Source organism: Bos indicus x Bos taurus, chromosome 14, assembly GCF_003369695.1.
Source record: "Bos indicus x Bos taurus breed Angus x Brahman F1 hybrid chromosome 14, Bos_hybrid_MaternalHap_v2.0, whole genome shotgun sequence".
NCBI classification, from domain to species: domain Eukaryota; kingdom Metazoa; phylum Chordata; class Mammalia; order Artiodactyla; family Bovidae; genus Bos; species Bos indicus x Bos taurus.
Window position 1 is genome coordinate 52257860 of NC_040089.1, and position 20887 is coordinate 52278746.

The following is a 20887-nucleotide window of genomic DNA, read 5'->3' on the forward strand; positions in this document are numbered from 1 at the left end:
CCTGGATCCAGCAAATCCCCTGGAGAAGGCAATGGCAACCACTCCAGTATTCTTGCCTGGGAAATTTCATGGACATAGGAGCCTGGTGGGCTACAGTCCATGGTGTGACAAACAGTCGGATGTGACTGAGCACACACTCACTCACACACACACATACACATATCCCTACATAAAGACAGACTGTCCTACATGTAACAGCTAATTATAGGAAATTATAAACAGGAAATTATAAAATTTCCCTTGGTTTACAATGATAAATGAAAAACTTTAAAATTCTCCAGTCAAACAAGGTATGCAAGGATTTTTATGATGTTCTTAAAAGAAAAAAAAACAGAGCAAAATAACTGGAATAAAAAAATAATAACTGAATTAGCTTCAGTAGCACCTTCAAGTCAGTATCATATTTGCTGTCAGTCATGAGTCCTTCCTTGGGCTTTTTTATCATCTGCCATGGCGAGCGCTGGAGTCTCCTTAACTGCTGTTTCACAAAAGAGGTACCAGGTATGCCCTGTACGAACACACAAGCAGCACCAGGAACGGCAGAAGCAGGACAGGGTATACCTTGAATGTCTTGGATTTAAGTCAATTTCTGGGGTAATTTCAACCAAATGAAATGTCTGTGTTGTGCTGATATGGAACACCGTTTTAGAAGAGCATGGTCTGCGCAAGCATAGTTCATTTAATCACCTACTAGACTTTTCTGGAGAACCTACTGTGTTTCAGATATGTTCTAGAAAGAGAAAAGGAAAATTCTAAGACTTTTGTGTTTAAAAAAATCACTAGCTGTGGTAGGAACTTGTGGGGATGAGTGAAACTTGGAGTCTGTTGAAAGAGCCCAAATGGAAACTTTTGGGAGTCTGGTTTGCAATAGTTACAGTGGCAGAGAGGAGAGGAGAGGCTAATAAGCTACAGGAAGATATAAGCAAGTCAGGGAGAAAGTGTCAAGAATAATGGCATTTTGCCTGAAAAAAGGATATATATGTATACATACATGTATATGTCACTTTGTTGTACATCTGAAACTAACACAACACTTTAACTATACCTCAATGAAAGTGGTTAAAAAGAGAATAATGGCATTTTATGATACAGTAGGCCATTTCACATTTTTAGTATTTAAATTTTTTCACTCTATATGTATATATAAAATAATTCTTTAGTGCTATGAAATCATAACTAATTACAGCAAATAATATAAATGTTAGAATTATTTTCAAAGTAATAGCACATTTTAGAATTAGCATTTTGTAAAGTATATCCTGAGGAACATTGGTCCTGTGAAATGAAAAAGGGTCTCCATGATCAAATAAGTTTGTAAGGAGTATGACATTCCCCAAACTTTACTAAAGTCTCAGTTAAGTCTCATAGCATAAAACAATGTTCATTTTACTTAATCACAGAATATTTCTTCTCATAATACATGTGTTCTACAAAAATGCTATTAATATAGATTTAAGGATAGTCATATGTATCATATAAGTTATAATCAGCAACAGGTGAGTTCTTATGCAGTGCATCGCAATGGATATCTGCTGTTTAAAAACACAGCCAGTTTGACAAAAGGCCAACAAGTATGAGTCAAATGGCAAAAATAAGAATAGAATAAAAGGTCCTGCCTTGCTTTTATTCTACTGATTGTTTAATAGAGCCAGAAAGTTAAAGGCTGACCTTTTCTGAACTAGCCAATAAAATGAAATTAAAATAGGAAGAGAGACACGAATACAGAAAGCATCTAGGAATCAACTTTAGAAGAATTAGTAAAGTTGGCCTGACTTGGTCATTCTTCCATTTGGATTTATATAAACATACAACAGATTACATCTTTACCTCACAGCATAGTGAATTTTCCTGCATAAGTTTCCTGCAGCATAACTTACTGCATAAAATAGTATCAGTCATCACAGTATTCAACATAACTGACTATAAAATAGGCCATACTATAAGTAATGACCAGAAAAAATATAAAATTATTGCTTCCAGTACAAATAACAAAATCTAACATAATACTAGGTACCATAAAGAGCTGTGATTATACAGCAACCTGTTATATATTCATTATATACATGAATGTATACATTTATACATTTAATGTATACATAAGTGTATGCATTATATACATATATAAAACAAATCGTATTTTCATATTTTATAAATGAGATTTTTAACAAGAGCTGCCACCAAATGTTTGTTATACAAAATAAAATAACAAAAACCACATTGAGGCTATCAGATGCATGGTAATGTGGAATAGCAGAATGTTCATGCTGCTGCTGCTAAGTCGCTTCAGTCATGTCTGACTCTGTGTGACCCCAGAGATGACAGCCCACCAGGCTCCCCTGTCCCTGGGATTCTCCAGGCAAGAACACTGGAGTGGGTTGCCATTTCCTTCTCCAGTGCATGAAAGTGAAAAGTGAAAGTGAAGTCGTTCAGTCGTGTCCGACTCTTAGCGACCCCATGGACTGCAGCCCACCAGGCTCCTCCGTCCATGGGATTTTCCAGGCAAGAGTACTGGAGTGGGGTGCCACTGACTAATCAAAAAGCAGAACTTAACTTAGAAGCTCTTATTTCTATTCATTCTTTCCAAATGTAAAAATAAGAACATTTGCCATATTCTTTCAAAGTATTGTCATTTTGGAGCACTTTAAAATCTGGAAGAAAATTAACATAAAGCATGCTGCTTATTCTTGAATGATTTTCTCATCAGTAATATTATTAGTTGAATAAAGTTATCAGTGCCAAAATAAGAATACACCTGACTACTCTAATCTCAAACAATAATGACTGATGAGAGCAATACATCTTTGGTTATTATCATCACTGTCAATTTGTTGTTGTTCTGGGGAATTCTAATTTTAATATGTATAAGTCTTACTATTTATTAACATTTTATAGAACATTAAAAGGAAAAAAGGTAAAATATTCATTAGCCACCCAACTCAGTACAACTTACTGTTTGTTTTGTGTGTGTGTGTGTTTTGAATATATTGTTGTATTTTTAAACTTTGGTAGGAAAAGGCAATGGCACCCCACTCCAGTACTCTTGCCTGGAAAATCCCATGGCCGGAGAAGCCTGGTGGGCTACAGTCCATGGGGTCGTGAAGAGTTGGACATGACTGAGCGACTTCACTTTCCCTTTTCACTTTCATGCATTGGAGAAGGAAATGGCAACCCACTCCAGTGTTCTTGCCTGGAGAATCCCAGGGATGGGGGAGCCTGGTGGGCTGCCGTCTATGGAGTCGCACAGAGTCGGACACGACTGATGCGACTTAGCAGCAGCAGCAGGAAACCCATCAAAAGCTTTGGCTTTTTCAAACTCATGCTCTTTTCAAGCCACCTAACATCACTGCATTCAGTTCTTTAAAAGGAAAATCAGGCATTAATTCCAGTAAATTCCCAGCATAAAACCTGTGTATTTTCATTTTTCTTTAGCACTTTTCTCAAGTGACAGAGGACTGTCACTAACGCTTTCTAAAGTTAATCACTCAGTTTTAGTTTTTTATTTTATATTAGCTCAGCTGGTAAAGAATTTGCCTACAATGCAAGAGACCCTGGCTCGATTCCTGGGTCAGGAAGATCCCCTGGAGAAGGGATAGGCTACCCAATCCAGTATTCATGGGCTTCCCTGGTGGCTCAGCTAGTAAAGAATCCAGCTTCAATGCTGGAGTCCTGGATTTGAACCCTGGGTTGGGAAGATCCCCTGAAGGAGGGCATGACAACCCACTCCAGTATTCTTGTTGTGAGAATCCCCACAGACAGAGGAGCCTGGTGGGCTATAGCCCATGGGGTTGCAAAGAATCAGACATGACTGAGTGAATCAGCACAGCACAAGCCTCTTAAGTCAGTGTTCCAGATTTTCCCATTTTAATGACTCTATTTCCCCTTTTAAAAAAAATCAATAACAAAAATTCATTCAGCCTGCATCTTCCACCAGCTATTTCAAAGTTCTGCTTCTGTTCATTGTTAAGATTCTGATTATTTTTGTATCTCCTTATAAACTGCTATTCTTCATCCAACTACAGTCTAGCTACCCGTCTCTACTCTAGTTTAAGGGTTAGCAACTTTCTCTGCACAGAGCCAGGTAATATTTTGGGCTTTGCTGGCCACATAAATCTCTGTAGCATATTCTGATTTAATTTTTCTTTTGTTCCTTAACTCTTTAAAAATGTGAAACTTCTTTTGGTACAGACTGCTGCATTTGATTTCCTGGTTATAATTTGCAAAAAGCTACTCTTGTTAAAAGTACTGTACCTATAATACCAAAAACTTCCTTTCTAATGTTTGAAGGGCATCTTCCCTACATAAATTCGAGGCAAATTAAGTGATAAGCAGAAGGAAGTCAAGTCATCAGCTTTAATTTTTTTCTTTTTATTTTTTAGATTATGAAAGTATGGTAATACATTTACAGAAGACTTTGAAAATACAGAAAAAGTTACATGTTTTACTGTATATTATGATTATTCTTTAAGTAGAATCTTTTGATTTTCAGTTGGAGTTTCAATTTCAAATGTTAGTAGAATGAATAAAACAGAAAGTTGAAGGATATAGTAGATGTGAAAAGCACTCTGAACCCAGTATTAATATTGGTAGAAGCTGAGGAACAGTAACAGTGGGCTTCTTAAGCAGCTACAGGTGTCTCCCAACAACCACAGCCACCTCCTCAATAGATTAATCCTTAAACAGGTTGAAGAGGAGACCAACAATACAGTTTCTGTCCTGGGCTCACCAATCAAGAAGCTCCTGCATCTCCATGGCGTAAGGGGTAGTGCCAGCAGGCTGGCATGCCTGGGCAGCATTCCTCCTGGAGGAAACCAGAGTCTGGAGAAGCAGTTTCCTGCTGCATAATTCTCCAGACCTCCAAACCCCCTCAGACTCTTTTTTCATTTATTACCACTTTGCAACACAACATTTTCTTTTTCCCTTTAGTCAAAAACTTTATTTTTTGAACATTTGCAACTATTATTCTATATATAAATGTTAATTTCTTACAAAACTCTGTATTCCATATTGCTAGGTCACTTCACTCCATTTTATGCCATGTTTCCTTCAAGAACTATTTTCCCAAATCACAATCTGCCTGATTATGTGTTGTTGTTCAGTTGCTAAGTAGTGTCTGATTCTGCGATGTCATAGACTGTAGTCCTCCAGTCTCAGCTGTCCTTGAGATTTCCCAGGCAAGAATACTGGAGTGAGTTGCCATTTTCATCTCCAAACATTTTTTGAACACTTTCTTTTATTTTAACTTTCTTCCTTCTTGGTTCCCAATAGACTAAATTCTTTGTCTCACCCTCTAGCTTCCCAGGTGGCTCAGTGGTAAAGAATCCGCTGCCAATGCAGGAGAAGCAAGAAACTCAGGTCTATCCCTGGACTGGGAAAATCCCCTGGAGTAGGAAATGGCAACCCACTCCAGTATTCTTGCCTGGAAAATCCAACGGACAAAGGCTCCTAACAACTATAGTCCATGGGGTCACAAAAAGTCGGATGCAACTGGTTACACGCGGCCACCCCCTAATCCTACCTTGGCATTCTCCAGGCTTCCTCTTTGGCCATCTTTCTCATTCTACATAATTCCTGGAAGATCCCATTCATGTAAATAATATCAACTATCACATTTTGCTTTGATAACTATAACCCCTTTAGTAGCCCATATCTTTCTGTGTTCCAGAACTATAAATCCAAAACATCCTCTTATCTTGTGAACAACAGAACCACTATCTACAAATTTTCCAGAAATCAGTTTCACCCTCATCTTTTTTAAGGAACACAGCACATTTGGGGCTGAGGTAGCAAAAATGCACCATCTCTATGCACCCATCAGCAACTCCTAATTTAAATGTAAATCATAAGCAGATAAGAGATTGATGAGAGAATATTTTACTTAGATGAGTGGATGAATGTGTTTATATAGCCATCCCTGTCCTGGGTATAGAAATAACTAATTTGATGGGAGCATAATCACAGTTGATTTTGAGTAGATTCAAAGCTTGGTGGTGAGTAAAACAATTTCCCACTTGCATGTGTAATTTCTCATCATTTTAAAAGAGATGATTATCTTTACTCTTTTATCATAAATGAAAGCAGGCCACCATTATTACCTCTAGAGATAGATAGCACCACTATAATTTTATTATATTACTTTGCTTCTGAGAAGAGTAAATCTGAATACTTAAAAAATTTTCTAGGTGCACAATTTTTTATTTTTAAAATATTTGACAACGAGGACCCTTGTTAAAACATATAAATAAATGATATACCTTAAAATCAGTTAGCCATATTTTTATATCAAGAAAATATTCATAATATAATTTTTTTCTAAAAATAATATTTTTTAATTTCAGCACCGTGTGGAAGTCGTTCAACAGGTTCAGAAGGCACTGTTCTATCACCAAACTATCCAAAAAATTACAGTGTGGGACATAATTGTGTTTATTCTATAGCAGTTCCCAAGGAGTTTGGTAAGTAAGATTCATCTCATCATGTAGTATATCATTCTAAATATGCTTTATTTTCACTGTATGCTATTCAAAATGTTAGTTGCTTTTTAATGAAAATATTTACTGGTCATAAAGTACTCAAAAATTATTTTTAGATAGTAGCTTTGTAATAATAAAATTTTGAGTTTATTTTTTGCATTCTGAATTTATAGTCAAGTACACAGGTGAACAACAATATAAAAATGAAAACAGGATTGTTTTTAATTTTTAAAAATAAGTACATCCAGTAACCCTGCAAGTGCCTTCATATTGGAATTTCATAAAATGGGAAATTACCAGAGCATAAAGCAAAGTCTGCTCTGCCAAATATGCATATATTCAAATATGGAGCTGTTACAATAATAACAAAATATGTATAAAACAATTATATTAGTTTTATATTTTATAAACACATTTGCAGATAAAAAATATTTTTACTTTAAGCACCTAGTTTCTACGACAGCAGTGAATATAAAAAGACAGCAAAGGACATTTTGGCTCTTCTTGTCAACCTGACAATCTGTTCTACATTGGCATTGAGAAGACAATGTGTCCTTTGCTGACTTCACATCTCCCTGATCACAAGTCTTAGAAGTCACTTACCTGGCTTCTAAAGGTTTTGGATCTGAAATTCAGCTGGATCTAACCCAGGTTAAGCTCTGTTTATGGATGGATAGGCAAAGGAAATTTAGTGAACAGCAAAGTGTGGGAGAGAGGCTGAAAGATTTTTAGACTTCTACAATTTAGATTTACAGCGCTGTGTTACATGGTGAAGAATTTGCTAGGAAATGAATGTCTGGGTCAGGATGACGGAGTATTTTAGCAGAAGGATATAGATTTTATCATATCAAGATTTTTGGATCACATCTTCACTTAATGTTTGTGCTGATAATAAAATAAGCTGATGCTTCCAGTCCAATTTCTTATAATGAGAATTTACCTATATATCCTCCTTTTCTCTATTCTGAAACAAGTCCAAGATCCACAACTTAGTAAAGAGAACATTATCATCAGACAGGAAGTATTAAATCTTTTATTTTAACCTTGAAATAGAATTGATGATGCCAAAATTAGCACAGTCTTTTTCTGCAATCTCTTATTCCTTAGCATGTTGATTTATTTATTCAGAGTTGAGCTCTTTGATTATGAAGAAAAGGACAGTTTAGAAAGAAAAAAATCATCCATATAATTGTGTTTATTGTATTGCATTTTGTGCCCAGAAGAGTTTTCCCTTTCTAGAGGGCTTTGTAGTCCCCAGTCACCAAAAATATTACATGGTGACTGATAGAATCTTAGCAGTGCTAATCCAGAAGACTGCATGGCTATCTGAGTCTCTCTGGAAGCCATTAATTTGTTCTGTTAGATTCTATTCTTGAGAACAGAATGCAGCCAAAGGATTGAAAAAGAAGAAAATCACATTTTCTTTCCCGATACATACACATGTTGGTCACCGGGAGGTATTTGATAGTAGCTTATATATGTATGTATATTCAAAGAGAGAAGAAAAAAGTTCTGATTAAAATTAAATTAATGGATTCCTAGTGAATGGAATTTGTATTTTAGCAGAGTTAATGTAAGTAAAATTAAATTCTCTTAATATGAAAAATAATACAACCAACAATTGGTGATTTTTAACACTAATTTTTTCAAACAAGTCTTGGATTTTCTGTGGATAAAATCAGGTACACTTTGATTAACTAGTAAGGAAACTGATTATATTTTTCTATAAATGTTGCATCATTCTTTATTTCAAACTTTATATGAAGTCAAATTTTAGTTTGTCACACATTAGCTATCTGTCGTTGGACAAATAAACATAACTTCTTTGAAACTCAGTTTCTTTATGTGTAAAGCAGGGATCATTATGTATATGGAGCAGAGCTATTGTTAGTAGTAGTAATAAGACTATTTATATATAGTATGTCATAGTCGATAATTCATACTATTGGGTTAAGAATGCCAGTTTTGGAGACAGATTTCCAGATTGAGAACACAACTCAATTTTCTCTTTTCCATTGGACTAATAACATGAGTCTTACTTTTCGTATCTCTGAAATAGAAGTGATGTGTCTATTTCTTAGAGTTATTTTATGATTAAATAAAATATGTGTAAGTCATTATATAGTATATCATAAGTCACATACACACCTGGATGCACATACAAACACACTTTATGTTCACATTCATAGGTACTCCTAACCTCAAAAGTTGAAATAAAATGACATGGATTATTCAGTAGCCCTAGGGTCTTAAGAGTAACATGGCTAAAAATAAAACATTTATATTGTATAATTAAAGCATGAAAACACATATTTTGTGCTTTACATCTCCAGTGAATATCTAATCACCTATTGATCACTTGAAATTTTCTGAAAACAAAATAGAGGAATTAAAAACTGCAGTCATAGATATCTTTCTGTCCCTACCTTTCCCTCTTTAATGTGAGATAATCAAGCAACAGTTACTGGATCTCTGCAAATCAAATTTTTTGTTTGTTTGTTTCTTCCTCTCTTTCTCACTTTGCCATGATTTCTTTCTGTTGCTTTTGTGTTGTGTTTTATGACTTTTGATATCACGTCATAACATATCACTTTTCACATTTTTCCTGTCATTTATCCCAAATTATAACCATTTCTTCCTCCATATCTTTTATATGCAGACACTTAGAATTTAATTTTTAAATATTGTAGCAAAATATCTGTCAATACACTCGATTCATTTATTGAGATTTCATGTTTTTACAAGGGTTAAACTTCTAAAGTCATTATATAAGGAGAAAACCACATGTAATCAACATTACCCATGAAAATACCGTGTCAGCCGTAGAAGATCATCCACAGTATTTTGTGTAAGCCATATTATCTCAACAATTCTAACAGGACATTTTTTCCTCCAGTGTTAGAAAGATAGCAGTTGTTCAGATAATACCAGATGAGCTAGTTTGGTTTCTTATAGGTCATTTACTACAAAATTGCTTTCATTTATTTATTTTTGCCCAATGTAGATTTGAATTCATATGAATTAAATGTGCATATACTGTAACTCTACTGGTTGACTGAGTGAATACTATTTTGTCAGTGAATTTCTGTCTTTAAGTTTTTCTAGATAAGAGTCAATTCATAACACTTTTATCAGCATCATTGATTTCATTTCAACTTCATCTATTAGGGTCATCTGGTAATATTCATTCTGTAGGATTCTGGTTCTAAATACTTAGAAAATAACATTTATGGGTCAGTTGTTGATATTTAGCTGTCTTTCCTCTAATGAACTATTTCCCTTTTAATTTTTTTTTTAATTTAAGAATGTTCTATTTTGGACTTCCATGGTGATACAGTAGTTAAGACTCCACACTTCCTCTGTGGGGGGCATGGGTTCAATCCCTAATCAGGGAACTAAGATCCTACATGACACACAAAGGGCAGAAAAAAAAAAAATACCATAGTTTATGTATTAATAAAATAAGTTTTATTTTTCCTTCATCTTAATGTTTAACAATAAGTTGTTTCCCTTTATGGTTTGTTTGCTATAGTCTTCATGCACTGTTTTTAAGTGCCAAAAACATAGCAGACAAATTTTATTTTATTTTGAATGTGGTATAGGATAGATATTTTGAATATAAGAGAACTGTTGACATTGTTGGGGGAAACATTTTTATTGATATTATATATTTATACCTGTAGTGTAGGGCCAAAGTCATTTTGCAAGGAGGAGGTGGCTAGTAAATTTGGGGAATAAATGTTGTGGATTTCTATTTCCATAAGCTTGGCTGAAATAAAACAGAAAGAGGTAAGAGCTATAACCAAAATACCATACTAGTCAAAGGCTAGTGTTTGTGTTTGTCTGTTTTTTCTTGGGATAGAAAGTAATGGAGTTTTTAGCTTAAAGCCTAACAGAAATATAGTAGAGAGGGCAAAATTGAAGATTTTAGATGGACCAGTTAGTAAAGCACGATGCTTAAAGCAATCTAAGGAGATGGGATTTTAAAAACCTAGAGGGCCTCTTCAAACTATAATGCAGGAGAAATCATTCATGATTAGTATCATTGTACCTCAATTAATTTCACATGCAACACTGCCTTTTGAAATTATCATCGCTTCCTGATCTCCTTCCTCTCTTCCCCTTCTTCCATCACTCACTCTTTACATTCTGGAAAGTATCTGCAAAATAAATGTATTAGTATCCTAAGTCTGCCTTAACAAAGTATCACAAATTTAGTGGCTTAGAACAACAGAGGTTTATTCTTTCACAGTTCTGGAGACTAGACCCCTGAAATCAAGGTATCAGTAACATTACACTCCCTCTGCAGCTCCTAGAGAAGAATCCTTCCTTGCTTCTTCCTATCTTTAATGGCCCCAAGCAATCCTTGAAGTTCTGTAGTTTGTAGCTACATCACCCAGGTGGCGCTAGTGGAGAAGGGAATGGCTACCCACTGGTAAAGAACCCCCTGCCAATGCAGGAGACACAAGAGACTCAGGTTCAACTCCTGGGTCAGGAAGATCACCTGGAGGAGGGCATGGCAACCCACCCTGGTAGCATTTTGTATCATTTGTTCTAGGGACACCAGTTGTAGGATTTAGCGTCCACCCTAATCCATAACCTCATCTGAATCTTAGTTATATCTGCAGAGGTCGTTTTTCCAAATACAATGATATTCTGAGTGCCTGGGTGGGGTTGAATATTAAGGGGACTCTATTCAACACACTACAGAGGATAGACTATATTACTATGGTTTTATGTAGAAAATCCTAGTATAAATTACTCTACAAAGCATGTATCAAATATTAACTATATAGAATGTAAACTAACATTCAGATTTCTTGGAGAATTCCAACATGTAAATCACCTTGAGGAAATCCAGGATAGTCTATGGTGACTTAACTTTGTGTTTAGCTTCCCAGATAGTCTCACCTCCTTAAAGACCCATACTGAACACATATTTGTTAAGATATAAAGCTTACTTTTTCCCAAGACTGGCTTTCAAAAGTGGCATCTTGGAAATGTGCATGAAAAGTTTTTCAGGTTTTCCTTCTTAGGTTTCCCAGATATCTGCCCTATCTCTTATCTTTTGTTGTTGTGTAGACTATTGGCTGCATAGATTTGAAATTCATGAATCCTTAAATCACACAAACTTATTGTCAGTCCAGTATACTCTGTACAGGGGCATGGAGTTACCAAGACCTTTTGTGTATTTGCTGTGGGAAAAGATTTTTGTTTATCTTTAAATTAGCTATCATCACCTTAAACTTTTCTTCTACTCTACATATTTTGTTTCTTATTCACAACCATTGTCTTTATATTTCCTAGTGTGGTATTTTCCCTCTAGTCAATCTGCAAAAATCTTTCTCTATGATACTGCCTACAAAATAGGATTAAACTTATTTTTTAAACTAATTTGAACTTTATTAAAACTTATGATCTATTAACAACTATCTCATTAATCCTTATTATATACATTAAATGTATTACTTCTCTTCCATCTTACAGACTTAGGAAATTGAATGATGATTGTTGAATACAATCTATTTTTGCAATACATCTTTCAATTTTCTGTGTAAACTCTTAGTCTATGAAAAGTAGTCTTTAAAAATTTAGGTCTCCTTAAAACTTAGAAGGAAAAACCAAAATGGATTGAAACTAAGATGCACACACACTATATATAAACATATATATGTGTATACATATATATATTGACAATTCAGTTATATCAGTACATATATTCATTCTTTTTTGATTCTTTACCCCATAGGTTATTACAAAATATTGAATAGAGTTCCCTGTGTTATACAATAGGTTCTTATTAGTATCTATTTTACATATAGTAGTGTGTGTTAATCCCAAGCTCCAAATTTTTCCCTCCCCCTCACATTTCCCCTTTGATAACCATAAATTTGTTTTCAAAACCTATTAATCTGTTTCTATTTGTAAACAAGTTCATTTATATAATTTTAATTAGATTCCACATATGAATGATATTATATGATATTGTCTTTGTCTGATATGATAATCTCTAGGTCTATTTATGTTGCTGCAAATGGCATTAATTCATTCTTTTTAATGACTGAGTAATATTCCACTGTGTGTGTGTGTGTGTGTGTGTGTGTGTGTGTGTGTGTGTACACATGGACATGGACATAAGTGAGCAAACTCCAGAAGACTGTGAAGGACAGGGAAGCCAGGCGTCCTGCAGTACATGGAGTCACAAAAAGTCAGACACAAATAAGCAACTAAACAACAAATATACATATGTGTTTTTGTGTGTATATATATGTGTGTGTCTGTGTGTATACACCACATATATATATATACACTACATCTTATTAATCCATTCCTCTGTCCATGAACATTTAGATTGCTTTCATGTCTTAGCCATTGTAAATAGTGCCACAGGGAACATCAGGGTGCATGCATATTTTCAAATTATGGTTTTCTTTAGATATACAACCAGCAGTGGGATTGCAGGATCATATGGTAGTTCTTTTTCATTTTTTAAGGAACCTCCATAGTGTTCTCCATAGTGGTTGTACCAATTTACATTCCCACCTGCAGTGTAGGAGAGAATGTAAATTGGTCACACTTTAACCAGTGTTTCTTGTTTGCAGATTTTTTTTTTTTTAATGATGGCCATTCTGACTGGTGTGAGGTTGTAGTTTTGATTTTTATTTCTTGATAATTAGTGATGTTGAGCAACTTTTAGTGTGCTTTTTGGCCATCTGTATGTCTTCTTTGGAGAAATATCTATTTAGATCTTATGCTCATTTTTTCATTGGATTGTTTGCTTTTTTTGACGTAGAGCTACATGAGCTGTTTTTATATTTTGGAGATTAATCCCTTGTCGTCAACCATTTCCCTTTTGATCTTATAGTGTTCTCAAATGACCTATTTTATTCAGCATTGTTTACATAATTTATGTGGTTGTTACCTGTCTTTATACTTAATTCAGTAATTTATTGTCACTGAGTTTCCCCACATTTTAGTGACAAACTGTTTTGAGATTTTTTTTTTTTATTCTCATTAGGTCACTACATTTTATTGGCATTCTGTTTTTGCCTGGTATGTAGTTTTCAGTAATAAATAAACTCTTACAGTCAATAAAGGCTATTTATATTTGAAGTGTATGATACTTCATTTTTTAGCAGTACATTTGTATCAAATTTAATGATTTGTCTTTTGTAAATATTGAATTTACTTATCTAACAATGATGAATAATCTTCATAAAATGTGTGTTTACTCAAAATTTGTATTTACTATTTATCATCACTAGTTAAATATGAAACACTTGAAAAGGAAAGCTCTTTTACTCTTTTAAAACTGATGATTGTGTTAATGTCAGTATACAAAATGACTAAGCTAATTTTACCCTTGTAAGAAAGGAAGCTTTTTTTGAGCCTAATATTTTAGGGTAAGGAATATTTAATTAGCATATGTGAAATTATATTATTTAATTATTTGGTTACTATTCATAATTAGATTTGTGGCCATATTTGGTCACTAGCTAGAATAGGACCCCCCATTCAAGTTTGGTTCAGATGTCAAGACTCATGATACCACACTTTGACCAAGATGGTAAAAAAGATGTATTACTGATACAATGAGGCTTTCTGAGAAGAGCAGGACAGTATCCAAAATTGGATCCAAGCAGATCCAAAATTGCTTAAGGGAGCAAAGAAAGCTAGCTGGTTTTGGGTTTTATAGGGGTGATACTGGAGTGAAAGCTCCTACATGCTGGTCAGGGCTTGTGAGATTCAAAATTCCCATTGCTTATAAAGGAGAATGCATACATGTGTTCTTATCAGCTTGCCCAAATATCAGGCAAAAGGGAAACTGGGGGATGGGGAGGAGAGCTTGAAACTTGTGAGCAGTTAAAGATCAACGATGGATCGGCCTTCATCACAATTCACTCTCAGTGTTTGACTGAGTGAATTGCACCATGTTTGAACTTGTTTATAGCCACAGTGGTACTTTGTGAATCATAGATCTATTTAGTAAAGGAGATGAAAATTCATTGAACACCTTGTTCTAGAGCTCAGCAATATGGTGAGAAGTGAAATGAGTACCTTGATCATTAGCAAGAATGACTAGAACTTTGTGTAGAGGCACATGTGGCATTGTCTGCATTTTGGGAATGTCTAAGACAAGATTTCAAAATTTTTTTCCTCATAAAGGGCAACCCTCGACCACATGGTCAGACAGTTGGCAACGGCCCAGTAGTTTGCAAAAAGTGTTCAGTTGGACTGATTTATTGACAAGGGTGGTCAGTGTAAAATGCCTGACTGAAGTTTGGGCAGTTGCACTAATTGAGTCCTTTAACAGAGATGTCTTAGTTAAGATTTGAAAAGCAATGGCTCTCCAGGAAGTTGAGTCATGTATGATGATGGTAGCTGTACTTGCTGTGACATGTACAAACTTTGTTTGCTATCCACTCAAGATCCCAAGCAGTTCCTCTAGCTAAGGGGTTCAGAAGAGTAGTGAATGCCTGTGAAACCATAGTGTCTGTCAAGGAACTAAGATTAGGGCAGACCACACCCTCATTGGGGTGGGTTACCCCAGGGGGCCTACGTTTGGCTTTAACAAATAGGTATCATTTCCATTTTAGCAAGAAAGCCTTAGCAGCCATACCCAGCTTGCAAGGTACTACTTTCATGATCCAAGGTGTAATGGAAAGCTGGATAGAGAGGATCATGATCTTAGAGCCTGTAACTGCCTCTGTTTCCAGGAGATCCCAGTATGCAGCATTGTCATTGTGATGACATAGGGCTTCAGGTGGGAACCTCTTGCATTTGAAGTCCATGGGCAACTTATGGCTACTATGAGTGGCCCAGAAATTCCAAGAGGCATGAGAGGAAGTTGCTAAAGCCTTTACAGTGAAGAAGTCAAAGGGTAAAAAGTGGCAGCACCAGTTATATTAAAATTTGGAAAGATTCTAGAGGCTTTTTTTTCTTTTTTTTTGGTAAAAGGCCCCGTTCAAGGTAGTTCAGTATACTAGTAACAGGATAAATGGGCTTAAGTAAATGAAACATATTTTTATAAATGAAAAATATGTTTCCCTCAAAATCTAAAAATTGCTAAAATATTTTCAGCTTGTTTTAACACTGTGGTACCATGAGAGTCAAGGTTTATTTCTTAATGGTGTTAAGGATGGAGTAGCTTTTGACTGACCAATTAATAGCTCAGGATTTAACTCAAGAGACAGGGCCTTCTAATACGTGTAGGGAAATGAAACCACCACCACCCCTTTTTGTGAACTCTTTTATATCTGCTTGTCTTGAATGATTGTGACAAATGAATCTCCTTGAAGGAAGATATGATGTTACCTGTGCTCCTAGACAAAGTTGAATGCAGTTACCATCTTGCCTACCAAGGCAGTATGCAGTGGCTAGGCTTCTGAAGACCTCATAGGTAGCCAGGTAAAGTTGTCCTTTCAAAGTGCAAAGCAGAGAGCATATCTCAAAGGCAAACTATAGCTGAGTGTCTTTTGAAACTGATATTAAATAGATGAGATGAGCGAAATCAGGGCTTCCCAGGTGGCGCAGTGGTAAAGAATCCACCTGCCAATGCAGGAGATGCAGATGTGGGTTTGATTACTTGGTTGGGAATATTCCCTGGAGAAAAATGGCAGCATGCTCCAGTATCCTTGCCTAGAAAATCCCATGGACAGAGGAGCCTGATAGTTATAGTACACAGGGTCTCAAAGAGTCAGACATGACTTAACGACTAAGCACACACATGAGCCAAATCATTAGCAAAATATTACCACCTAGTGATTAGATGGGGCTCATAACTTAGACAATATTGGATATGAGGCCTTTAATGAGTGTAGCAACAGAATTAGAGTTTCAGAAAACCACTGTGAGTTACCATTCATTTTTCCCAGGTTTAAGAAAAGCCTAGCTTGTGTGTTAGTTGCTGTTGTGTCCAACTCTTTGTGACCTCATGAACTAAGCCCAACAAGCCCCTCTTTCCATGGAATACTCCAGGCAAGAATACTGGAGTGGTTAACCATTCCCTTCTCCACGGAAGAAGATGGGAGGTCCCCTGGATGGGACCTAACCTCAGTCTCCTGCATTGCTGACAGATTCTTTACAGTGTGAGCCACCAGGGAAGCCCAAATTGGCTATTAAATGGAGAAGTAGTGGTGATAAATACCCCTTCTATAAATGTCTTTTACAGTGGGCTTCAATATATGAAGACTCTGTTTTAAAATGCAGTGAACCATATGAACTATTTTAAGTGTTAAGAAAAGGCCATGGGATCTCAATTTCTTAGCCTGTTGTAAATGCAAAAGATATAACTTAATTTATTACATTTCTGGTTACAGCTTCTTTCATGACCACTGTTGGATATTTAGGGAGTGCAGTAGTTCTGATGATTAAAATGAAGCATACTTATTTGTTCACTCAGCACAGTTCAGTCACTCAGTCATGTCTGACTCTTTGAGACCCCATGAATTTCAGCACGCCAGGTCTTCCTTTCCATCACAACTCCCAGAGTTCACCCAAACTCATCTCCATCAAGTGGGTAATCCCATACAGCCATTTCATCCTCTGTCATCCTCTTCTCCTACTACCCCCAATCCCTTCCAGCATCAGAGTCTTTTCCAATGAGTCAACTCTTCTTATGAGGTGGCCAAAGTATTGGAGTGTCAGCTTTAGCATCAGTCTTTCCAGAGAACACCCATGACTGATCTCCTTTAGAATGGACTGGTTGGATATCCTTGCAGTCCAAGGGACTCTCAAGAGTCTTCTCCAACACCACAGTTCAAAAGCATCAATTCTTCAGTGCTCACCTTTCTTCACAGTCCAACTTTCACATCCTACATGACCAACATAGCCTTGACTAGATGGACCTTGATTGACAAATAATGTCTCTGCTTTTGAATATGCTATTTAGGTTGGTCATAACTTTCTTCCCAGGGGTAAACATCTTTTAATTTCATGGCTGCAATCACAATCTGAAGTGATTTTGGAACCCCCCAAAATAAAGTCTGACACTATTTCCACTGCTTCCCCACCTATTTCCCATGAAGTGATGGGACCAAATGCCGTGATCTTCATTTTCTTTTTTTTTTTCAAAAACAAAATTAATTTTATTTTTATAAAAAGGTTTTAATTATACAGTTTATAATACATGTACCTATGCAAACATAATCAAAGGCAATTTAATCTTTTGACTTTCACAAAGTTATAAACTTTTAATGTAGACATCATTATGTATTTTATCAACCAGGACAACAATAATCATTCCTCATTCTCTTAAATATATATTGAGCACCTACAAGATATCAAGTACCAGGTTGGCCTCTAGAAACTGAGCTTTAAGCCAACTTTTTCGCTCTCCTCTTTCACTTTCAACAAGAGGCTTTTTAGTTCCTCTTCACTTTCTGCCATAAGGGTGGTGTCATCTGCATATCTGAAATTATTGATATTTCTCCCAGCAATCTTGATTCCAGCTTGTGCTTCCTCCAGCCAGTGTTTCTCATAATGTACTCTGCATACAAATTAAATAAGCAGGGTGACAATATACATCCTTGACGAACTCCTTTTCCTATTTGGAACCAGTCTGTTGTTCCATGTCCAGTTCTAACTGTTGCTTCCTGACCTGCATACAAATTTCTCAAGAGGCAGATCAAGTGGTCTGGTATTCCTGTCTCTTACAGAATTTTCCACAGTTATATGTGTTATACACAGTCAAAGGTTTGGCATGGTCAATAAAGCATAAATAGATGTTTTTCTGGAACTCTCTGGCTTTTTCCATGATCCAGTGGATGTTGGCAGTTTGATCTTTGGTTCCTCTGCCTTTTCTAAAACCAGCCTGAACATCTGGAAATTCACGGTTCATGTATTGCTGAAGCCTGGCTTGGAGAATTTTGAGCATTACTTTACTAGCGTGTGAGATGAGTGCAATTGTACAGTAGTTTGAACTTTCTTTGGCGTTGCCTTTCTTTGGGATTGGAATGAAAACTGACCTTTTTCAGTCCTGAGGCCACTGCTGTGTTTTCTAAATTTGCTGGCATATTGAGTGAAGTCCTTTCATAGCATCATCTTCCAGGATTTGAAATAGCTCAACTGGAATTCTGTCACCTCCAATAGCTTTGTTCGTAGTGATACTTTCTAAAGCCCACTTGACTTCACATTCCAGGATGTCTGGCTCTAGGTGAGTGATCACACCATCCTGATTATATGGGTCATGTAGCTCTTTTTTGTACAGTTTTTCTGTGTATTCTTGCCACCTCTTCTTAATATCTTCTGCTTCTGTTAGGTCCATACCATTTCTGTCCTTTATCAAGCCCATTTTTGCATGAAATGTTCCCTTGGTATCTCTAATTTTCTTGAAGATATCTCTGGTCTTTCCCATTCTGTTGTTTTCCTCTATTTCTTTGCATTGATCACTGAGGAAGGCTTTCTTATCTCTCCCTGCTATTCTTTGGAACTCTGCATTCAGATGCTTATACCTTTCCTTTTCTCCTTTGCTTTTTGTTTCTCTTCTTTTCACAGCTATTTGTAAGGCCTCCCCAGATAGCCATTTTGCTTTTTTGCATTTCTTTTCCATGGGGATGGTCTTGATCCCTGTCTCCTGAACAATGTCATGAATCTCCATCCATAGTTTATCAGGCACTCTATCAGATCTAGTCCCTTAAATCTATTTCTCACTTCCACTGTATAATCATAAGAAGTTTGATTTAGGTCATACCTGAATGGTCTAGTAGTTTTCCCTCCTTTCTTCAATTTAAGTCTGAATTTGGCAATAAGGAGTTCATGATCTGAGTTACAGTCAGCTCCCTATCCTGTTTTTACTGACTTTATAGATCTTCTCCTTCTTTGGCTGCAACGAATATAATCAATCTGACTTCAGTGTTGACCATCTGGTGATGTCCATGTGTAGAGTCTTCTCTTGTGTTGTTGGAAGACAGTGTTTGCTATGACCAGTGTGTTCTCTTGGCAAAACTCTATTAGCCTTTGCCCTGCTTCATTCCATACTCAAAGGCCAAATTTGCCTGTTACTCCAGGTGTTTCTTAACTTCCTACTTTTGCATTCCAGTCCCCTATAATGAAAGGACATCTTTTTTGGGTGTTAATTCTGAAACGTCTTGTAGGTCTTCATAGAACCGTTCAACTTCAGCTTCTTCAGTGTTAGTGTTTGAGGCATAGACTTGGAGTACTGTTATATTGAATGGTTTGCCTTGGAAACGAACAGAGATCATTCTGTTGTTTTTGAGATTGCATCTAAGTACTGCATTTTGGACTCTTTGGTTGACCATGATGGCTACTCCATTTCTTCTAAGGGATTCCTTCCCACAGTAGTAGATACAATGGTCATTTGAGTTAAACTCACCCATTCCAGTCCATTTTAGTTCACTGATTCCTAGAATGTCGATGTTCACTCTTGCCATCTCCTGTTTGACTACTTCCAATGTGCCTTGATTTATGGAACTAATATTGCAGGTTCCTATGCAATATTGCTGTTTACAGCATCAGACCTTGCTTCTATCACCAGTCACATCCACAACTGGGTGTTGTTTTTGCTTTGGCTCCATCCCTTCATTCTTTCTGAAGTTATTTTTCCACTGATCTCAAGTAGCATATTGGGCACCTACTGACCTGGGGAGTTCCCCTTTTAGTATGCTATCATTTTGCCTTTTCATACTGTTCATGGGGTTCTCAAGGCAAGAACACTGAAGTGCTTTGCCATTCCCTTCTCCAGTGGACCACATTCTGTCAGACCTCTCCACCATGACCTACCCGTCTTGGGTGGCCCCACAGGCCATGGCTTAGTTTCATTGAGTTAGACAAGACCGTGGTCCGTGTGGTTAGATTGACTAGTATTCTGTGATTATGGTTTGTGTATCTGGCCTCTGATGCCTCCAGCAATACCTACCATCTTACTTGAGTTTCTCTTACCTTGGACGTGGGATATCTCTTCACAGCTGCTCCAGCAAATCGCAGCCACTGCTCTTTACCTTGGACAAGGGGTATCTCTTTATATTTAATAAGTCCTTTAGATTACAGGTTATGAACTGTAATCTATTTAAGTATAGTGAGATCTCCAAGAATAATTATAATTTCACCTTCTATTTTGATTAAGGCCATGAAGGTTTGCCCGTTGATTCATATTAGTAAATATTAAAGTTAATTCAAAACTCATGTTGCTGCTAAGTCACTTCAGTTGTGTCCGACTCTGTGTGACCCCATAGACAGCAGCCCACCAGGCTCCCCTGTCCCTGGGATTCTCCAGGCAAGAACACTGGAGTGGGTTGCCATTTCCTTCTCCAATGCATGAAAGTGAAAAGTGAAAGTGAAGTCCCTCAGTCGTGTCTGACTCTTTGCAACCCCATGGATTGCAGCTCACTAGGGTCCTCTGCCCATGGGATTTTCCAGGCAAGAGTACTGGAGTGGGGTGCCATTGCCTTCTCCAAACT

The 20887-nt window shown here is 36.5% G+C and overlaps 1 protein-coding gene across 2 annotated transcripts in view; it reads left to right on the forward strand.

Annotated features, from left to right (window-relative positions):
- CSMD3 (CUB and Sushi multiple domains 3) overlaps positions 1-20887 on the forward strand; it is a 1467857-nt gene that overhangs the window by 1163298 nt on the left and 283672 nt on the right. For both annotated transcript variants that reach the window (XM_027561290.1, XM_027561291.1), the window contains one exon: positions 6336-6452. In XM_027561290.1, the coding sequence (XP_027417091.1) occupies positions 6336-6452 (117 nt within the window). The remainder of the gene's footprint in view (positions 1-6335; positions 6453-20887) is intronic.